The sequence below is a fragment of the Enoplosus armatus genome, chromosome 16 (assembly GCF_043641665.1).
Source record: "Enoplosus armatus isolate fEnoArm2 chromosome 16, fEnoArm2.hap1, whole genome shotgun sequence".
NCBI classification, from domain to species: domain Eukaryota; kingdom Metazoa; phylum Chordata; class Actinopteri; order Centrarchiformes; family Enoplosidae; genus Enoplosus; species Enoplosus armatus.
Window position 1 is genome coordinate 20,761,403 of NC_092195.1, and position 22,023 is coordinate 20,783,425.

At 42.3% G+C, this 22,023-nt stretch overlaps 1 protein-coding gene across 1 annotated transcript in view; it reads left to right on the top strand.

Moving 5' to 3' along the window:
• LOC139298547 (collagen alpha-1(XIV) chain-like) overlaps window positions 1-22,023 on the top strand; it is a 117,927-nt gene that overhangs the window by 39,398 nt on the left and 56,506 nt on the right. The window contains exons 6-18 of the mRNA XM_070921193.1: window positions 244-363; window positions 2,125-2,289; window positions 3,475-3,636; window positions 3,990-4,159; window positions 5,354-5,480; window positions 7,251-7,396; window positions 10,806-10,935; window positions 14,416-14,555; window positions 14,875-15,001; window positions 15,114-15,253; window positions 16,167-16,299; window positions 16,619-16,663; window positions 17,432-17,577. Of these exons, the coding sequence (XP_070777294.1) occupies window positions 244-363; window positions 2,125-2,289; window positions 3,475-3,636; window positions 3,990-4,159; window positions 5,354-5,480; window positions 7,251-7,396; window positions 10,806-10,935; window positions 14,416-14,555; window positions 14,875-15,001; window positions 15,114-15,253; window positions 16,167-16,299; window positions 16,619-16,663; window positions 17,432-17,577 (1,751 nt within the window). The remainder of the gene's footprint in view (window positions 1-243; window positions 364-2,124; window positions 2,290-3,474; window positions 3,637-3,989; window positions 4,160-5,353; window positions 5,481-7,250; window positions 7,397-10,805; window positions 10,936-14,415; window positions 14,556-14,874; window positions 15,002-15,113; window positions 15,254-16,166; window positions 16,300-16,618; window positions 16,664-17,431; window positions 17,578-22,023) is intronic.

Consider the following 22,023-nt stretch of genomic DNA (forward strand, 5'->3'; position numbering starts at 1 on the left):
TTAAATATCCAAATTCCTAGCATCTGGAAGATGTTGTCATTTGAAGCGTCGTATTAGCCTCAAATCTGTTGTCTAACCATAGTTTTAACCCACAGAATGTTTTTTAATTGTGTTTGAGATCCCAAAGTTTGCAAAGATACCAAATACATCAAGCTGATATTTTAGGGTAATGTAAATAAAATGAGCTGCAGTAGTATTTTTTCTGGTGTAATGCTGTAACCATGTGACTGACTGTGTGTGCAGGCCTGGCTCAGTACAGCGGAGACCCCAGAATCGAGTGGCATCTTAACGCTCACACCACCAAAGAGGCTGTGATCGATGCTGTGAAGAACCTGCCATATAAAGGAGGAAACACACTGACAGGTACAGTATGCTGCCAAACAAACCCCCAGCCTCCCTCCGGTTATTATGGTCTGCCACACTCATCACAGTCAACAGGTAACGCTTAGAGGTTGACTTGGACCAAAGCCAGTCCTCTACCTCAGCTTATTAGATTCACTTCAGTCCCTTAGTGACAAAATGTTTGTGACCTCGCAGTCCTAAGCTGATGTTCAGTGTAGTTCAACGTCAATCTGGCCACACACAGCAGATGAACATTACCAGCAGCTCCACTGATATTCAGAAAGTAAGAGAGTATATGTATTCTTGACAATGACAGGGGTCTTGTTGCTGTTTTCCTTGGCGCATGACAAGTTGACATTTTGGAGATACATGGTTTTCACGGGACACCAACAGAATTTGGCATATTAAACATGAATGTTTATTCATTGACAGTATCAGAGTTGTGAGTGTGCAGCTCTCTCCTGCTGGTTTTGAACTGGTTACCATGAGTTGCTGTTGTCGATGGGATACACAGCACATCAGTGCAGGTGCACAATTGGCTACTGGTGCTATTTTCAGGTGCAAACAACATCAAGTACAGAGAAGCAAGAAAATCAGATCATCCAGCATTTATACAACTTTGTATTGACTGTGTTGTTGAGCTGCTGGCAGAGTTACCTCTTCAGAGTGTGTAGTCAGGTGTTGGAGAAAAGTTCAGTGGTAACCGATCTGAACCCAGAAACACAACTCCAAGACCAACAGGATGTTACAGTTAACTCAGAAACCAGGCAGGCAGGTAGCAACAAAAGGCTGGACCACTAAGACTCAAGCACAATAGATGATTTGGCCAAGAATGAGTGAAAGTGGGCCGGTACATGTAGCACAGGGCTAATGAGAGCAGTGGGAGCAGGTGTGCAGGTAGGCGGGGAAGGTCAGGTGATAGGGAATGGCGGGAACAGGAGTTACTGCAGGGCAGGAGGGAGTGGGAGGATCTGAAATGACAGGAGAGTTAATACATGACAGGCAAACAATGCAGGCAAGAGAACGTGAGAGCTAAGAATCGACTGGCGTCGTGATGGTTGGTCAACAAGCTGAATTATGTTCAAAGACCCAGCAGGACTTCAAACCGCCTGCAGTAAAATATCAGTAACGTCATTATTGGACCTAACAGAACTTCATTATGTTAACACACTCATTAGGCTAAAAACTTGAAGAGCTATTAATGACACTTTAAACCCATCATGTTCATTAAGTCTAGACATCACAATCGGAGTCATTTGAGCTGTCCTCACTGCGCCTCAGAGGGAAACTGTAGGTGCAATCATACTGTCAGCCAGGACTTAACTTACCATTACAACTATTCTTCAAAAAAGTGCTTTAAGGGCTTCTAATTTCCTGCTGATAGTCAGTTTAACAGTAGATGTATTTTTGTCCAACAAAAGATGAATACAACATGTCAAAACAAGGATAGGGAAAGTGCAAAAAAAGTATTATCTTCCAGGCGACTCCCGGATTACTTCTATTTTTCATTTAACTTTGAAGGCAAAAAAGCCACAACACATAGTGCATTTAAAACTTTGAAATAAGCAATCACCAAATAAATCAAGTTATTTGAATTGGCCTTTTTAGGGGAAAATGTTTAAGTCTCTTATTTTTTAGCCTTGTTTTGTCAGACTTTTCTCATGTTTCTTTGAATGGCAGCTCTCCCTGTGACCTTTACCTGCCAAATATACAGGACCAAGAATGCTTGATTTGAATACCTTTTTTCTGTACTCACTGTATCCTGTCTTTGTGTCTGTCCAGGTCTAGCTCTGACCTTCATCTTGGAGAACAGCTTCAAACCAGAGTCTGGATCCAGGCCTGGCGTTCCCAAGATAGGAATCCTCATCACTGACGGGAAGTCACAGGATGACGTGATACCTCCCGCACAGAGCCTGAGGGCAGCTGGGATAGAACTGTTTGCCATTGGTACGGCCCACCAACTTGGTGCTTGAATACCGTTTGTTGATGCTAAAGTCCGGTCATCTGGCTGCCGGCTAGAATGACTGCCACCGTCTTTACAGATTGAAGCTTCAGGTTGTTTGATTGCAGCTCTGTTGAGCTCTCTGGGTTAGAACAGCCATCACAGTGAAACATGTATTTTCTTTCCTTGCTCTTGTTATGTAACAGTAGTGCTATAATGGTGAGTTTATTAATCAGTCCACAGAAAATGTCCTGCCAACAATTTAGAAAATGATTCCGCTGATTCATCAGGAATACCAAACATATCTTCTTCTTCTTCTTCTTCTCAGATTGAATATCTTTCGGTTTTGGACTGTTGATCAGACAAAACAAGACATTGGAAGATGTCATTTTGGGCTTTTGGGAAGATGTGAAAGGAGAGCTTTTTCATTGTCAAGAGCTTAATCAATAATGAAAAGATAACAACATGAAGGGGAGTAAATGTTCACTGTGACGGATTACAAGTCTCCACAAGTTGATTTTCACCTTCTACTGAAATGAACTGAAACAAATGCCTGGAAGGAAGGGAATCTTATTGGAAAACGATCAGCAGGGAAAGTATACTTGTTTTGGAGTTGTTAGGGCTGAAACTTGTAGCACATTTAAGCTCGTAAACCTTCATTACAAATCATTTTTCTAGCTTTTCAGGATTTCTTGGAAGAGAGATTGTAGTTTTTGGCAGGAGGAGGCAATGTGAGGAGGCCTGAGAAATGATTTTCAGTAATTGGCCACACTCGGGTCAAGTCAATATGATATATTAATTTGAGAATTTAATTTAAAGTATGATGTTGAAAATGTGTTGTTGTGTCAGGATTTGTTTTGGAGGGAGCACATTTCAGAGTTTGACAAATTATTTTTCCCTTTTACAAAGTGGATTTAAAGAAACTTTATTTTTTGCAATTGCATTTATAGTAAGAATTTATATGTGATGATAAGGGCTTCGAGAGTCTGGATATTTTTGGTTTGGGTACCTTGAAAGTGCTTGAATTCTACTCTTAAAAAGCAGTATGAACCCTGCTTTAAGGCAAATTAAGGACTGCATATATTCCTTGACTTGTTGCATCATCAAAAACTTTTCAGACACCTTTCATGTAACCTCTTCCTGTCTGTCTGATCACTCCGTCTGTCTGTCTGTCTCTCTCCTCTCTGCAGGGGTGAAAAACGCTGATGAGAACGAGCTGAAGGCCATCGCCTCTCCTCCCGAGGAAACTCACGTCTACAATGTGGCGGACTTCGGCGTGATGAGCGACATCGTGGAAGGCCTCACCAAGACCATGTGCGACCGAGTGGAGCAGCTCGACAAGCAGATCAAAGGTTTGAACAGCAGCTCGTTTCAGCCGAGTCATGGCAGACACCACAGAGACGCTACAGACAGCTCGCACTGTGACTACTCTGTTGATGCCGTCGGTTATAATTATGACTACAGGAGATCCCCAAGCAATAACAACCCAGTCCCCATCTAATATAATGTAGCGACCTCATCTAAGTCACCTTCATGAAACGGCTGTACACATGCTGTTTAAAATAGTTTTGCAGTTTGCACGTAGAATGCGACTCTTTCAGCTCGGAGTCTGGTGTGAACAGCGTATTCAAAGTATTTATGTAAATCCAACATGGAATGGATGCAACCAGCGCTTTCTTTTTCCTTCTCTGTACTTTTTCTCCAGGGGGAGGAGAACCTGCTCCCCCGCCCTCCTCCGTGGCTCCACCCCGCGACCTGGTGACATCTGAGATCACGGCTCGCAGTTTCCGGGTGACGTGGACCCACGCCCCGGGACAGGTGGAGAAATACCGCGTGGTCTACTACCCAGCCAGTGGAGGACAGCCAGACGAAAAAGTATCTGGATTTTAAAATCATAAATACTTGGATGAAAATGACTTTATTATCTTATGTCCTTATCATGGAAGTCTACATCTGTTCTTTGGCACTGACTCCAGCTGTGACCCTCAGACTTCTTGCCCTTGGTTGTTGATAGAACTTGTGAAGCTTGTTTTATAGTTTTTCTGCCACAATGAACAATACTTCCAGTTATGTGGAATCTAAGCTTTTATTGGAGTTGTCTACAATTTGAATGAATCCAATCGACTGCTCATTAAGTTGTTCATCTGTTTCACTGGCTCCTTATCAATGAAGGGGGGGGGGGGGGTTCCCTTCGGTCACCGTAATTGGGGAAAGTTTGCTCCTGATTTTCTAGCAGAGGGCAAACAAAATGCTGATATACTGATGTGATGGGAGCATTTTAATTAAGGCTGCTCAGCTAATTTAGGGTCAATTCTGCAAGTTAAATTCATTTCTCAAAGTGATTTGTATCACGAGTAACAACAAACAACTGAATTTGCAATTAGTTGATCATAAAACCAAGCGCCTCCTCATGCTAAAATATATTCTTCTACCGTAATTAAGCGCAGCTTGTGGTGCTGTTGAATTGTACTGTGTTTTAGCTCGGTGTACCTAATAAACTGGCAACAGAGTAGATTGTGGAGGTGTTTCCCCGCATCTTCAGCCTCAGATTGATTTAAACTTTGTTGGAAGTCTCCCTACCTATATAACTACACGCACATGCAGCGCTGTCATTTTCTGAGGTGATATTTATGTGTATACAGTTCCCTCTTATTTTTATCCAGTTTCTCTTTGATGTTTATTACAAGTTGCAGCTGGAACGGCCCAGTTTCCCCACAAGGAAAACTGTGGTTTCATCAAAGCTAATCTGATCTAGTTACACTCAATTTAAATCTCTTTGGAGAAGAGCTGAATGCCTACAGCAACATGTGCATTTTCAGCCGTTCAGTCTGCGGATGGCTAATAAACAGAGGCTTTTCGGATGCTTTAATGATTTTTGATGTACACAGTGCTGCTGCCTGTTGAAAAGTGACTAAGAGCACAATATCTGAGCTAATTAAAGGTATCAGAGATTTAGCACACAGCTGACATGACCTAACTCTGTTTTTTCCAGCATTATACTGTAAAAGGATTTGAAATAACACTGCACTTTAGCGTCCAGGCTAAGAAGCAGTGTGATCTGTCTTTAAGGTGGTCCAGGGGACAGAGAACAGTGTGGAGCTGAACTACCTGAACTCCCTGACGGAGTACCAGGTGGCTGTTTTCGCCATCTACCGCAGCTCTGCCAGCGAGGCCCTGAGAGGAAGTGCTACCACCTGTAAGTTTATATGTTTACAAGGACACAATGAGGAATTGTTGGAGGGAATGCAGGTGGTGTTAGAAATAGTGAGGTGTAGCTTTGGCCTCAAGAGTTGCAACTTCGTGCAGTCTCTTATAGAGGGATCCACAAACTTTTCCTAAGCATGCTGGGAAATGTAGTATGTCCGTAATATCTCGTCTGTCAATGTTGACCGACGAGGAGGTTAGCACGTCATCCTGCAGAACTCCTCTTCATGTGGAAGACCAGCTGCTCAGGTTTGACTTCTTCACCCTGTTGAAAGAAGATCATCCAGGACCTTTTCTTTCTATTTGATGAATCCACTTTCCCTCAGCTGCCTACTTACTTAATCCTTTCCTCATTTTCTACACTTTTGGACCTTTCAAAGATCCCAAGAGAGCAGGATCTCCTGGAGTTCTTTCGCTAACCTGCTAATTTTCTGCATTGCATTCTGGTGTCTAGTAGAAATGTATTTACTGCCAGACTCAGTTGGAGCTGCAGCAAATATCTGAACATGATATCACGCTGTCTGTGTCTATGACCAGTTATCAACAGGAGGACATGAAATACACAAAACAACTAAACTGGAGTAAAAAGGCAAAAAGGAAAACCCAGCAGATCCTTTATTTAAACACTGTAAACACAACTTTCCCTTTCTTTTGCTGTGAAGGAATTGAAAAGATTGAAAGGAACATATAGTCCGGATACTCGGTTCAAGAGAGGACATGCATGGCCGGTTTATTATCGCTGAGCTACAGCATCTCTGATAGAAACACTGATAGACCAGCAGATATGTGTCGTACTACAACAGAACACACTGAATCTGGGCCATAAAAGCTGCACAGGTGTTCCATTATGCATTCGAGGCCTGATCCTCCACCTCTGACAGGACGCCTGTGGTGAGCTCTAATTCTGGTTGTGATGCCCGAGGCCCTATCATGACGTCTGAAACACTGAACCAGATCCTGGCAGCAGACTGCGGCCTCATTCATTCCTGCGCTCGCTGATGAATGACGGGGAATTCCTCCCTATCGGTAGAGGATGAATGCTAAGTTACCAGTCGACCTTGTACCAAAGTTAATGAGGTTTGGCTGCTGATATTAGCTGCCGCTGCTGGTTGAGCTGGACTAACAAATAAAACGTCACCCTAAATACTGAGTTTAGGTTGTGGTGCTTTATGTTTGTGCCTTATAGAAAACAGGATGTAAAACAGAAGAAGAAAATATCTGAAAGTCATAAGTGAGGAGTTGACTAATAGTGGTTTTTGAAAATATTTTCAATTATGACAAAATGAATAGCACATTAAACCCACAAAGGTTGGCCACTTCAATGAAGGTGCAAATTAAATGGGGCTGTTTGTTAAATTGAAAACACACTCATCAAAAGCGTACCTGACACTTGAATTAGCAAATCGAATGTAGAAGAAAATAACATTTAATTTTTTATCTCTTGCTGAGAGATCAGAGAGTAACCTGGTGACACTGGCTGGCTGAAATATACTAGATTTAATGAAACTTGAGTATTGACCAGACCTTTCCTGACATTTAGACATTATTTGAACGTATTAAAGCTGAAAGTCTAAATAAAAAAGTATAAGAAAAGCTGTTGGCTTCATCAAATTCAAAACTCAAACTTGAGAAAATGACGTCTGAAAATAAAATCTACCTGAACCTGAAATTTACATTAATTTGTGTGATATAATCAGTTGTCTTATATGTGGTCTATGTGTGTTCAAGCTACTCAACAAAATGCTGTGTCTGTGTCCTGCAGTGGCCCTGCCCATGGTGAACGACCTGGAGCTGTTTGATATCACTCACAGCACCATGAGGGTCCGCTGGAAGACCGCCGCCGGGGCTTCTGGGTACATGATCCTATATGCCCCGCTGACTGAGGGAGACCCTGCAGACGAGAAGGAGGTGAGGAGTGTGTGTGTGGAGAGCAGACTATGAAGGGAGGGAAGGAAAGCTACAGGATTTTAGGAGGTAGACAAAATAATGGAAGCACCATTACAGCAGTGTATCTGCTGGATGATCCGGAGCAGGGCCACTCTCGGCTGAGCATCATGGATTTGGATCGTGGATGGATCATGTCTGCTCCTGTGAGTCATGTACTGACATCAACACATCTGACGCCTAGTTTATCCTTCTGGTGGCCTTTTAAAAACTTCACATCGCTTTCTGACTCACATGTGAATCTGTCCAATTTATTTACATCCTGATTAAACAAAATATCTGCATCAGCACTGTAAGGTCAGCATACTGATGCCCTGTTCTGTACAGGCCTACTTCATACCTGATCCAAGTGAAATCATTTCTAACTCATCTTATTAACCTTAACAACAGATCCAAGTTCAGTTTCCTACTCACCTGTCTCACCTACCATGTGTGCATTAGGTACAGCAACACTAAATATATTAAGGTCCCTGTGTTTTTACCACTTCCACATTCCTGTTTGATATGGAAGAACAGTGGTGACATGAATGGAAAGACTGATTTATAGTTTTACAAGTTGACAAGCAACAATATTAAGGCACCATTAGTGCGCTGGTTTCTGGTTGAACAGTTTGATAAATACTTCTTGCTCAGAGGGAACAAGGAACAAAAAAAGTACCCAAAACACGGTGTTAGGGTCTTTTGTTTAGCCACGTTTGACCCTTTTTCAGTGTTAAGGCAGTAACCATTTGGGTGTCTGTCTCTCTTCATTGCAGAGCTTGACCTTGCGAACATGTGGCTTCACTTTTCTCCCTTTTTTGTCTGCAGTTTGAAATTGTCTTTTTAAAGACGATGACTGTCAGAGCTGATTGCAAATGGGCATTCAACTTAATAAAACTGACCTGCGGAGATGCCTTTGTAATTGTAATTGAGTTGCTTCAAAGTAAAAGTCTGCTTTCATGTGGTGTTTCTGTTATTTTCCCCAGCATCGTGTATATCGAGCACATCGTCCTTTTTACCCTTTATAATGCTGAGTAAGATTAAACTGAGGTGAGAGGATGGATGGAATAACAGAGGAAGACAAAATGCAATTAGTGGAAGTAAAAAGAAGAAACATTTTCATCTGGTGTTCTTTAACAAATTCAATTCAATCAGCAGCACCATAACAATCAATAGATAATCAATGCTTTTCAAGGCAGCACAGTAAACAGATGACAAACTCTGAGCAACCTGTCAGCCTCCCAAAATCTGCTCCCCATAACCTGCTTTAAAACTATTAACTGACCAATCAGAAGGCACCAGCTGGTGTTGGAGATCAAATGGAAGGAAAACTGAATATTGAAAAAAGAAACACACCTCGAGACAGCCACATACTGAGACAAGCATCAACAGGTACGAGCACATCAAAACCAAACTGCAAAACAAAGATTAAAACACGCAGGTCCTTGACAGATAAATTCAGCAGTTAAGGAAGACGAGGTAGAGGAGGAGAGGTGTGAAGGGCAGCCGTCTGTATCCTTCCCTTTCCCAGTGGACCTCATTACGCCTGCCGTCACATTCCCCTCCAGGCAGAAAGCAGTGAAAACTATTTAGGAAGGAATTCAGAATCAGGATGGAGGCTCTCCAGTGTTGAGGATAAGCCTGGCTCTGAAGCACTGCTGTCAGAGCCCGGGCTTAGCTGGCTCGTGCTCGTATGGCTTCCACTTGTTGTGGGCCATGTGGGGACTCGTCTGGACCAAAGCCAGAGTCCACTTTGACTGAGAGAAGTGCTTTCATCCACACTGGTTCACCTGAATACTCTTTAGAGAGCAACAGTGGAGTTCAATCTGTATTGAAGCCCAAGAGACAGAGAACACAGAGTTTTAAACAGAATGGGCTTTGAAGACTCGTGTCCCCAAAACGGACTATTTACCTGCCAACAAAAACAAAAGGGACGAGGACTCAGTGTGTGTGACAGAATGACGTTCTTCTCAGAGAAGAAATGCCTCGCCTCAAGCCAGCGCATCATTTCAGAAACATCAACTGTACAGAAATCTATTCCAGACGGGTACAATGAAGGTCTCAGTAGCTGATTTAACTTCCGATGTTTGTCTCTGTGGAGATTTTGATGGTTGTTGTTCTTTTTAAAGGAGCATATTTGCTTGATTGAGGGCTTCCTCTTACTCACCATTTCTTCCCAAATTAAGATCTTTGGCTCCTGTAACTGACAGATGCAAGTGAGCAGTAAAATCATAAATCACTGATGCTAAAGCCATCCCTTTTTCAGTCTGTGGTCTGGTACATCATCCGTAACATCCATAAAACATCCATAATACAAGAAAGAAACTAGGACAAGAAAGAAAGTAAATATACTCCAATCTTTAATTTAGGCTCAGTCAACGACGGACTAACTCTGGAACATGAATGGCTTCATGTCTCGGCTTATTTTGAGTCAGTACACAGATCCCGGTCTAACATTTTGCATCAGTTGGGTCTTTAAATGTGGCAGTACATCTTATTTCTCTCTGGCCCCAACATGAAAACAATGTATTCATGGATGAACAGATGGACAAACATTTGTCAGAGCCTCCATTCTGCCAACATCCGTTTTATCTTTGGCAGAAGGTGAAAGATGGTAAAGTTCAAAGTTCAAAGAGGGGGGTTCAGCACATTAAGATGAAGCACTAATGGCTAATGTTGCTCATCAGCGAGGCTGTGTCTGTACTAGCTCCTATATGTAATTAGTTCTAGTTTCTCTAAAGCTTCTTATTATGTTTTGTCGTTATGTGATTATATAAAAGGTGAAAGGCCCTCTCCAGATCAGTGTTTGGTTTGTCCGTTCTGGGCTACTGTAGAAACGTGGCGGTGAGGAGCCGCTCCCTCTGTAGATATACAGTGCACATTCTTTATTTTCTCTTTATTTTTCATTCTTTAAACAAAACAAGCTAAATTGTGTATCAATGAGGCTTAAATAAATAGAACTTTCAAAAACAGAGTTTAAAAGTGGTTTATAGTAAAAACAATTATAAAAATTGACAAGAGGAAGTTATCCTATTGTGAAAGTGGATTGAAGCTGTCCAGACACCCAGACTTTCATCATCTCTGCCACCTGTTTTCACCTCAGCTGTGTGTCGCAGCTCAGGACATGAGGCGCATAGATTTGAGGAGCCTGATGGATCCCACCTGAGGAAAAAAGGATCCGCCACATTCAGAAACCATCTTAAGTAATCACAGCTTGATTCTGCGCTTGTCTGGACAGGACTGTGGATCGATGGAGGGATGATAGAAGAGTAGATATGCAGAGATGATACGATAGATAAACAGAATGATGGATGAGAGACACGGACAAGATACAAGAAACACTGCATCCTCTTTCTGCTGAAGGCACATACCTTCATGCTGTGTGTGTGTGCAGGTGAAGGTGGAGGACTCGGTGAACGAGGTGGAGCTGGAGGGATTGACTCCAGCCACAGAGTACACGGTTACGGTTTACGCCATGTACGGAGAGGAGGCCAGCGACCCCATGACCAGCCAGCAGACCACATGTGAGTCTCACATACACAGCACTGAAATGATGAGTCAGTTATCTGAAAAATATCAACTTGTTCCCTAAAATGAATAATTCCCATCTCAAATGACCCTCAGATGTTCCCTCTAATTGCTTAATTCAATTTAACGTAGCGTAGCAGTAGTAAGTGGAGTTACAGATGGTTGTGGCTAATCGGGTCAGTTTGGGAGGAGGTTTAGCTTTAGTCTTAGCAGCAGCTGTGTTTCAGTGTGTAACACATGGTAATAACCTGTGAGGTGAGCAGCTCCAAAGAGAGATCTGTCCTCTAGTTTCTGCTTTTACTCAGAGTAAGTCCACACTCAGAGGCGTCGGCCCATTTGTCCTCTACCTGTCGACACGCTTCCTACCTGTCGACACCCTTCTGGGATCTAATACAGATTTTGGAATCAGATATGTGAATATACTTCAAATGTTGGCTATTAAATTAACAATGTTGTGTTATCTCAACATCCCTTAAATTTGTTGTAGGAGATAACAGATCATATCCCCATAAATATGTGATGATAATGTGGACATCATCCATACATACATATACAGCATTTGTATGTCGTCTTTGTATTTTTCCTCGACATTTCTTTGAAGGTTTTCTTAAGTATGTACAGCGATGTGGTTTGTTTTCTCAGACAACTCCACAACTAACAAGTTTTATAACAAACATAAAATGTCTCCGTATGTTCTGTACTTTACATAAAATATGACTGGGGGAAAATCCCTGCTGCTGATTCATCTCTGGAAGTTGGGTGATTGATGATAATACACAGATTATGGTCTGTGAAGTGAGGGCTGGACTAAATGTCCAAAAATGTTGTCACTTTTAATGTGTAAAACTCAGACTTGTCCTCCATTAAGAAAGACACATACACTCATACATCTGTACTTCTATACTTGTAAAGACCCTCACTGGTACAGTCCAATACATTCCCTAACCCTTAACCACCATACCTACATATCCAACCCTTAAACCTAAAGCCAAGTCTTAACCCTCAAACAGTTCTCCGAAAACATCCGGGCCAAACAAAAGAAAGTGTCAATGTCTAGAAGTCAAGTTTGGTCCTCACAAAGATAGAAGTACAAGAGCAACACACACTCTCACTCATACAGTAAATATGAATATCACTGTGAAACCGTCAATGAGCTTTACTAACTCTTGATGAAATTCAATTTCATTAAATTCCTGACAGATTTTCTGGCCCTCTGAACTTCTCGTCATATTTCATTTATCACAGGACGTGTAGATTCACTCACAGCTGTCTGATGCTCTGTCGGGAGGAAACCACGCATCTCCCAAGAGACGTTGATATTTATGTGTGAAGAGCGCTTGTCTTTAGAAGTCTTACAGTGAGGTTTGAGCAGTTTCTAAAGATCTGGAATATAACGGGCCTCAATGAACGAGCAGGAAAGAGGAAACACTGCAGGAGCTAATTTCTCTGATTAACGTTCTAATCAGTCAAATCAGCCGCTGCAGTTACGCTGACTTTTCATTTGCCAAGTGTTTGCCTGCAGTTACGTGGCTTTTCCAGGGCAGCTGCAACATGTTCAAGTCACGTCCCGGCACGTTTTCTGCCCCGACAGGACTGACAACCAGCGACGCCAAAATCACTGCACGGCGCCGGCTTCCAGCTTCCCCTTGTTATGCTATTTTTTGCACCTCACTTTCATTTTTAAGAGTCTTGAAGCCTTGACGAGTGCACCTCCCCTCTCAGCCTTCCCCAAATCACCACCATGCTCACTAATTAACATTTTATGAAGACTCCTTTAAGGTCTGTGGCTTGCGGCTTTAAGTCAGGGCATGTTTAAGTCTTTATGATGCACGTTAGGCTTTGAATGCAGGTCAGATAAGGACGCTGGCGGCTGTTAGAGGGAGACCGTGGTTGTTTCTGGGGGCGTTGAGGTCTCTCAAATTACTTTTATTGGTAAAATAACTTTCCTTCATCCATGCAAGCAGGGCTTCATGCCTCCATCCGTTTGTGCATATTGTCAGTTTATGTGTATTTAATCATTCATCCATTCATTCAGAGCAGGAAAATATCAACATGAACTCCGTCTTGGAGTCAAATCTGTTTTTGTTTCTGTTGACTAGTTGCTATCATGCCTGGAGTGAAGATGAGTTGCATGATGTGTTCGTCATCTTGCTTGTGTTGAGCAGCATTACAACGTTTATTGAAAACTAAATGGATTTTAGTTTTCTGCCGTGCGCTAGTCATCAGCCGGTGGTCACATCTGGACATGCGGGGGATGAGTTTAATGGGCTTTTCACTCAGTGTGTTTGTTCAGAGTCATGCAGACTCATCCCTCATTTCATCCTGTTATTTAACACATTTTTTAAATTCATTGTTAAGACAAAATGAGCTGTAATGATCGCTGCAGTGAGAAGTTGACATCGCAGCTGCGAAGAACAGGACCTTGACAAAATAAATTCAGCATGATGGAGAATAAAGGTAGAATCAGACTTCATGTTGGCTGCAGTGGATACTGTGGACACATACATTTGGAAACTTTGGAGACTTACCTATCTCCAAACTTTTTAATTTCCCATGCTCCTCATTCCTATGCTGACCCGGCTCGACCTACAGTAAAAGCAGAGGCAGTCTCCCCCCACCTTTCTCTCTCCCTCTCTGCTGCTTTGTCTTTATGCTGACCCCCACTATAATTGAGGTGAACCAATGGCTGGTACGATCAGGATTTTTGTAGAAAACCGATCAGTAATTCTAAGCATAAAAGTTTCCGAGCATCATATTCCCTGGCTGAATTAAAAGGAAGTGAGGGTAAGGGGCTTTTTTAGACCTCAGCAGTACCTCCAGGAGAGAGAGACAGAGAGAACGAATGAAAGACAGAGAGAGAGAGAGAGAGAGAGAGGAAGTTGAAGCAGAGCCTGAGGGACGGTGAGTGATGTAGTGAGGTTCTGTCCACTTTATCATTAAAATAGTGGAGTCCAATTACACTGGTTCAAAATCCCATGAGTGTGTGTGTGTGTGTGTGTGTGTGTGTGAGTGTGAAATCACTTAACAAATCCAAACTCTACCAACCTTTGACCCCCGATAACAGCAGCTCTGTGGCTTTCTGCTCTTATGTGTTTACTTCTTTGTTTCCTCTGCTGATCATCAGATGAATGAGGATGAACACGATAACAAACACCTGGACAACATAATGCAATACATTAGAGGCTGAGGCGCTAATTAAACTAGAGGACATGTTCTGAGGCCGTGCAGTTTGTTATTGTGTTGTGTTTGATTATAATCAGAACGTATTCAGAATCCGATTAATTTGCTCATAAGCAAGAGTGAGCAGCAAAAGGAAATGAACCAATCACAGAGCGGCTGGTAAACAAGCGCCGTGTGCTCAGGTTACCGTCGCCAGACTGCAGTAAAACTGAAATATGAATATGATCCTTCAGCTAGATTGAATATGGAAGTTTACTGTTAACATTTGCTTTCTGCCGCATCTCCTCCCGCCTCAGTACGGCTGACTCCGGCGAGGAACCTGCGTTTCTCAGACGTGGACCACAGCTCCACCCGGCTCACGTGGGACTCCGCCTCCAGGAAGGTCAAAGGCTACCGCGTCATGTATGTCAAGACCAACGGAGTCCAGACCAATGAGGTGAGAGCGTCCTGCAGGCCTCAGCCACTGGGAGCAGAGATTACAAACCTTTTCAGAGCTGTGACATGCTTCTGCTGTGAGTTCAGTTCTCATTACTGCGCGTTCAGAGACAAACCGTCATGCTTACACCTTGTCAAAGTCTGTTGTTGCACAGGCCGCTCTGGGGATTCGTGGCTGGGTCGAGGTTTTGCGCTCTGTGTTGGGCCCAAACATCTGAACACCATCCAGGCTGCACATTTTGGCATTAAGAACAAACCAGACCTCTGAGGAAAAATCTTAAATGTATGACTGAGATAGTTGTTTGGTCCTGTGTCCACAGGTGGATGTTGGCCGTGTGACAACCTGGTTGCTAAGAAACCTGACCTCCCTGACGGAGTACACAGTTGGTGTCTTTGCCATCTACGATGAGGGACAAGCTGAGGCTGTGACTGACAGCTTCACCACAAGTAGGAACTAATATCAGTATTATTAGTATACAGGTATCAGGTATCGCAGTTTACAGCATGAGCTGTCCAGTCTATTGTTGACATAAACATAAGTGTGTGTTTGTGTGTGTAGAGACCGTCCCAGACCCTCTGGATCTGAGGAGCAGTGACATCTCCACAGACAGTTTCAGGGTGTCATGGCAACACCCGGCCTCTGATGTGGTGCTGTACCGACTCACCTGGACACCCACCGATGGAGGAGACAGTGAAGAGGTGTGTGTGTGTGTGTGTGTGTGTGTGTGTTCATGCCTTTCCATTCTTAGCTCTAGATTTCTTCTCCAAGTTGAAAGAGCTCAGGAAAATCCCTGAAAAGGTTTCCCCGCAGGAATCTTACAGTAGAATCTGATAGTTGATGTTACTTGAATTGCATTAGCTGAAGGTTTGCAGCAGGAAAGCAGACCGTTAAACAAAGTCAAAAGAATAAAAACATCAGGTCATGTAAGTGTCGTTGTGCCCAGATATCCTTTTAGTCATTTCCTACTACTTACACCTGTCCAGGTTTCAGTGCCACGAGGCCACACTCCTTTGGGCTGCTTGTACTAGCGGTCTCATTCCTTCGCGCTCTGCTGAACAGCTCATGACGTAGACTTTTGAAGTGTAGGTGTTCTGGTAAATTCAGCAGCAGCTTTCTTCAGTGTCCACATTATTTGAGACAAGATCCTGAGATACTTGAACTCCTTCATGTATTTCTGCGTGCTGTCTCCGTCTTTTGTCTCTTTTACTTATTGCTGATTAAAACGGAGCCACATTTTATCTCAAATCTGATAAACTTGAGTCAGACGATTCGATTAAGATACAAAATGAAGCAGAGGTGAACATAAGAAGATAAAAGTCAACTCTCTCTGTTGAACTTATGAGTTTCTAGCTCAGAGATGATCATCCCAAAAACAAGACGTGTTATCGCTCTCTTCAACTGCAGACCGGTCATTTATCTGCTGGCTTTGGTCAATATTCTGGTCTTCCCGTCAACCTGTCTTTCTTCATGCAGTGATGTAACTTTAAATATAAAGGCTTGTTTGCTGCTAATAAACGACAATAAGACTTAAATCGGATGCTTCTTTCTGTAAACGGCTTCAGTTGGGTTTCCTCTTCTGTAAACATCTGATTTTCTGCACATCTGCTTCAGGTTCTGGTGAACGGAAACATTAACACCTACCTGATAAAAGGACTCAGCCCCTCCATGGAGTACGAAGTCCTCCTTGCTGCCATCTACAGTAAAGAGGTGGAGAGTGACGAGGTGATCCTGGTAGAGTCCACCGGTAAATGAAATCACTATAACTGATATTTCTGAATGATTTCTGGCCTCCCGACTGTCCTCGTGTTTCTAAAAAGTGCACCGCTTTCTTCACAGTTGCTGAAGTTTCAAGTGTGGTGCTGTAGCTGCTTTGCAACTGTTTGTTTTTGACGAGCCAATCTGTGATCTTCCTTTTACGTCTCGTGTTTTCTGTTCTCATGCCTGTGAACCAATCAGAGGAGGACAGATTGAAACAAACACCAGAGGATCCTTTAAACTCTTTATTAAACTTCTAGAAATTGTTAATCAAGCAGATCAATTCAGTATTTCTGTTTGATTTTCAGTTGAAAGAACAACCACCGTCGCTACGACAACCACCACCACATCAGGTAAATATGTCATTCCAGCTGTTGTGATGAATTGTGTTTGTTTCTCCTTCCTTCTTCCCTCTCCACCTCCCTTCACCTCTTCTTTGATCCGTTATTCCATCCTTAGACCTCCTCCGGCTCTCCCTTTCATTGATGCCCTCTAACCGTCTGCTGTGCGCTCATGTTCCCCAGTATCTGGAAACCATTAAATATCACTCTTACCAGTTTGTTGCATGAATCTGGAGGACGACCAAAATACTTAATTTAAATTAATTCTGCTGCCTCTCAGGGAAATTGTGATGGACATTTTTCACCATTTCTGACTTTTTATAGATCAAATTATTATTGTTTAATCAAAAAGTAATCAATAGATTCATTAATAATGAAAGTAATCATTATGTACATTGAGTGTTTTTATATGTACTGTAATAATATGGGTTAATAAAGTTTCAATGATGTGCTGGAACAACAAAGATTATATCAGTGACATTATCTAACGGTGACGAAAAAAACGTTTTTAGAACTTTGTATGAACCTTTTCATAACTTCCAACTTATGCTGAGGAAAAGTCAGGGTTCAAAATACACTGATAGCATGAGTAAATATTTTCCTGCGGTGTGTCATCCATCATGAAGTGTGTCGGATATTTAACCACACGAACTTTCTCGGGAAACTGATATGAATCTGTGTAAATTAAATGTCAAACTGATACGTTTTTCTGATATAAGTTAACGTACTGTGACAGTTTGTGCTTCAGTGAGTAGATTTTTACTCTCTCTGAACCTCCAGCTCCTCGTTTCGGGGTGAGGAACATGAGGATCGATGAGGAAACCACCTTCAGTATGCGGGTGGCCTGGCAGCCTGTCGACCCAAGAAATGTCCGACATTATCGACTCAACTACATCAGCGCTAAGGGAGACCGAGCAGAGGAGACGGTAGGACAGTTTCCTTTGTTTGACCTGCTCAGTTACAACATTTGGATTTAAATGAGATTTTTGAACTTTTCTTTGTCTTTTTTGCTTTGGAGTTCTCTGCTGTATTTGTATGTAGTTTATCTCCTGTGAATCAAACGATGTGGATGGTGAATATTTTCTTCCTTTAGTTTCCTTCAAACAAACCAGGCTTTAAAGTTGACTCTGAAAAGCTTATAGCTGCTTCCTTCATGCAGGACGGCAGATGTTGTCAGCTTGGGTCAACAACAGCTTCAGATTGATTCCAAATGGTGACCCAAAGAAAATATATACCACATCCAAATCTCAAACCACTCCTACTTCATATCCACTCCTCCACCAGTGATCTGTATGTTCCATAGTTTCTCCAGAGCAGCACTTCTGTCGAGCTACCGCCTCTTCATAGCTCTGAAAGGAGCTTATATGGTGATTTATTGTCAAAGCGACTTGTGTTTGGAACATACTGAATATATGGATCAGCAGAGAAGGAGTGGATTATGCTGCAGGAGCTGTTTGAGAATTTCCTTTGGATGTTTTGATGCTTTTTTTTTCTCCATTGGACCTGCAGGGGGTAATTACTAAGGTAGGAATAAGGATTTGGAACAATAACTGGTAATAATGAGTGTGTAGTAACTGTAGCCGATGGAAAGCTTGGAGTTAGAGTCTGTTACTGTGGGAAAGTTGGACAGTTAATGACTTGCCGAGTTCTACAAGGTGTTGCGGGAGTCATGGAAGGAACAAAAAGAGGAAGATGTTGATTTAAACAAAGCCAAACCTTCGATGTGTCAATCTTCAGCAGAGAGAGGGAGATTATTGATGAAGACGAAGGCAGGCCTTCCGATTAGAAGTCCTCCGTGGAGAGACGGAGGGAGGGAGGGAGGGAGACAAAGACTGTGTTGTTGAAGTTGATGGCAGACCTTCAGAGTCGAGTTGTGAGGAAGAGATGAGGATAATGATGATGAACACAGTGGCAGGTCTTCAAAGAGTCTCTTTCAGAGAGAGAGAGAGAGAGAGAGAATGGCAGGTCTTCACACTAATGAGCCACAACAGAGAGAGAGAGACTTTTGTAGAAAACAATCTGATGCAAACATGCGGTTGTATGTTGTAGTGTGGTGGAAATGTACACGCTTGACAGGCAAACACTCAGATGCTGAATAGATGTTGATGTGATGACCTGACGTGCCAAAATAAAACTGGGTCTGCGGTCGTTAAAACCTGCATCATTTTGTGAAATCAGGATCTTCTTCTTTCCAAATCTGTGGAATACATTTTTCCCCTTATCCTGCGATCTCATGGCTGTCATGCATGTATGTGTGTGTTAATGTTAATGTATTAACTTCCCATTGTTAGTTCAGCTTTATTCATTCAGGAAGACTCAATGAGACCAAGATCTCCTGACAACAAGTTCAATGTATACAAGATCACGAGACAATTCAGTCACACAAAGCAGTTATCACACACACACACACACACATTAAAGTAGTCACACGTATTATTAAATATGTCTTTAAGTTGAACTAAGCTCCTCACAGGAAACGGTGTCTGTAACTTTGCAGTTCATTCCAGATGCACTGTAGCAGACGTTCAGAGTTAGCATGAGGAACTTTTAAAGCTAACCTTCCCTGTGACCTTTTGTCAGGGTTGTTCACCTTCAACTCAACTATGGATGTTAGATATTTCAGCAGTTTATATAACAAGGACATCAAATAACAGTCCTATCACCGCACAAATTATGTATTATCTCCAATGTAGTGATTTAGTAACATTTTAGAAAATGCAATCACTTTACATGATCAGTAAACTCCCAGATAAAAATAAAATGATTCTGAAACTCAATTAAGTTCATGGCAGGAGATAGAAAACACACATACTTGTGAATTCCATCTTTAATAGTAAATACTCTGCTCATCTTCTTTATTTGTCTTATTAAAGTAACCGTTATGTGGCAAGCCTCCTTTTAGCATCCTTGCTTTTGTTGCATAGCTCCATCGTTGGGTGTACACAGTATGTCAGGTTAACAGCTATCTCCTAAAATCTGCCATATCGTAGAGTCTGAGTTGACAGGTGTGTATTATATTATATATGTGAGTGTTTGTGGCGTCTCCACAGTGTTAGCCGCCGTGTGCCTGCAGGCGACTCTGGCCACTGGTCCCACATCAACCTTTTCATCCTGACAATGAGGAGCCGCCAGCTGCCCGCACCGGCGGCCTGTTAAATGAGATTTCTTATCAAAGTGCGAACAGCTGTGGGCTCTGTTTGGCAATCCGGTCAGGTTATGAATCACCAAGTGCTGCACTCAATAGCTACCATTTAGATGTCGATCTGCTGGGGGAGAAAAACTGGCAGGCTTCCTCTGCTGCTTTGTTCAAAGCAAGTTTCACTGTGTGGTTTGTGGCTGCCAAGGGAGGGACACCAGCCATTAAAAAGACAAATCTGAAAAATAACTCATTTACATGCAATTCATTTCTGGATGGCAGTTATCTCTCTTCATCGGAATTTGGTCGTAAACTGCTTATAGCTGAAATTGTGGATAGCAAGTTGGCTCAGTAGTTGTAACTAAAATCATATACAATTTAATTAAATCAGTTTCGTACATAGTGCTTTAAACATGATTTAAATGCAACATCTATCCCATCAAATCCAAACCAGTGCATGATGGACAGAGGCACCATCGTCTCTTAACTGGTTTAATTTCAACATGTTCAATGTGTTCTTTTAAGACAGAAATGTTGAAGAATAAGTTTAAGTCAATTGTTTTTTATCAACACGGTGGCTCAAGTTCTCCAAAGTCCAAAACTTTCTCTTTTGAGTGTTTTTGTTTCACTCTTATTGCCTTTTTCCTCTGAACGAGCAATTTGGAGAGAGAATTGTTCACACAGCAGTTTGTGATTTGTACTTTCTTCACTGCTTTTATCTCTGAAACCTCCTGATTTGTGTCGAGCAGCATGTTCCACATTGTTTCGTTAGACACTCAAATCGCATTTACCTGAAAAACTGTTTCCATTTAAGGTTCCATCACTGCCAAACAACAGTGCCGGCTGACAATAAGTCTTCTGTTGGTGCACCTGTCGCTTGTCAGTGTCGAGTTTGAGTTTATTAGCGTTCATGCTCACAGTTACCAACTGAAGCAGCAAATATATCTATACATGATTGTGCATCATAAAAATATACAATTATACATCTACAGTATCTATATACACACAAGCACCCATACATTCATACTCACACATTTATACAACCCCATGCTTACATACAACCATGCATACATTTTAAAATACCCTAAAAATGACAAACACAAACAAGCAAAATGAGAACAAACCCCAAAGACTTCAGCTATCTATCCTTTGTTCTGCTAAACCAGCTGTACTCTGCCTGTCCAGCAGCAAACGGCAGACAGACACAGTTAGAGACCAGCTGGTGAAGAAAGTCTCAGGAGAGACTACAGAGACTCTCAGGAGTTGGTGGAGACCAAACCAGAGCTAAAAAAAAGAGTGAATGTTGGACTTGCTCACTCATCAGGTAGTCTAACTCACCGGATGTAGGCTGCTGGGATAAGTCTTCTGCCACTGGGCGACTATTTCAGTCTGAATTCTCGCTGCATCCTGGGCTTAGCACCGCACAAGAAGATTGTGATTTCTTTAAAGAAATACAAACAAGCCAGAGTGTTTTTTCTTTTATCCCAGAATGATAATGGGTTGAGCCAGACCTTTCTCTGTGTGGAGAAGTGTGGAGATCTGGCGATGCGAGACTACTATAGAAACAGAACAACTTTATAAAGTGGTAATAAGTCAGGGCCTTCTGGCACCTTGTTTTGGAGTTCTTCTGCCCCCCAATGATCAAAAAAGCTTACTGCAGTTAGAGGGCACACTGCTTCCTGCACTAACCTCTGTCACTGAGTTCAGAAGTCCTTAATGCTCAGCTCTACAAGCGTATAGATATAGAAGTTAATGGTTATGCCCATTCAGATGGCTCTGTCACTGTGTTCACCGTAGCCGTGGGGCGACTCGACTCTGCAGCCATCTGTCCACAGACAGCTGTGATGCTGCACTCAGTGAAGCTCAGTTATTTCTCTGTGCTGTTTCATTCAGTGTCCAATAAACCAAAGCTGCCGGGCATCGAGTGCAATTCCACTGTGTGTAAACAGAGTTTCGGCTATTATTGCTCGGCAACTAAATGGAGGTAAAAAAAGTAGTCAAGGGAGGATTAAAAAGTTTGGTTGGTTTTCCTTCTGTCACAGATTTTCTGTAGTTTATACAACTCTGGCAAAGAATCCAACTCCTGTCTTTAAGTCTTAAGTTTCATACCATCCTCACATCAGAAAGAGTGGATGGATGTGAATTTTCCTTTAATGAATGTTGACTGTCTGTTGGTGAGGCTCTGGACTTTAATACCTTTTATTCATAATATCCATGTGTTGAAGCTTATTCAGTG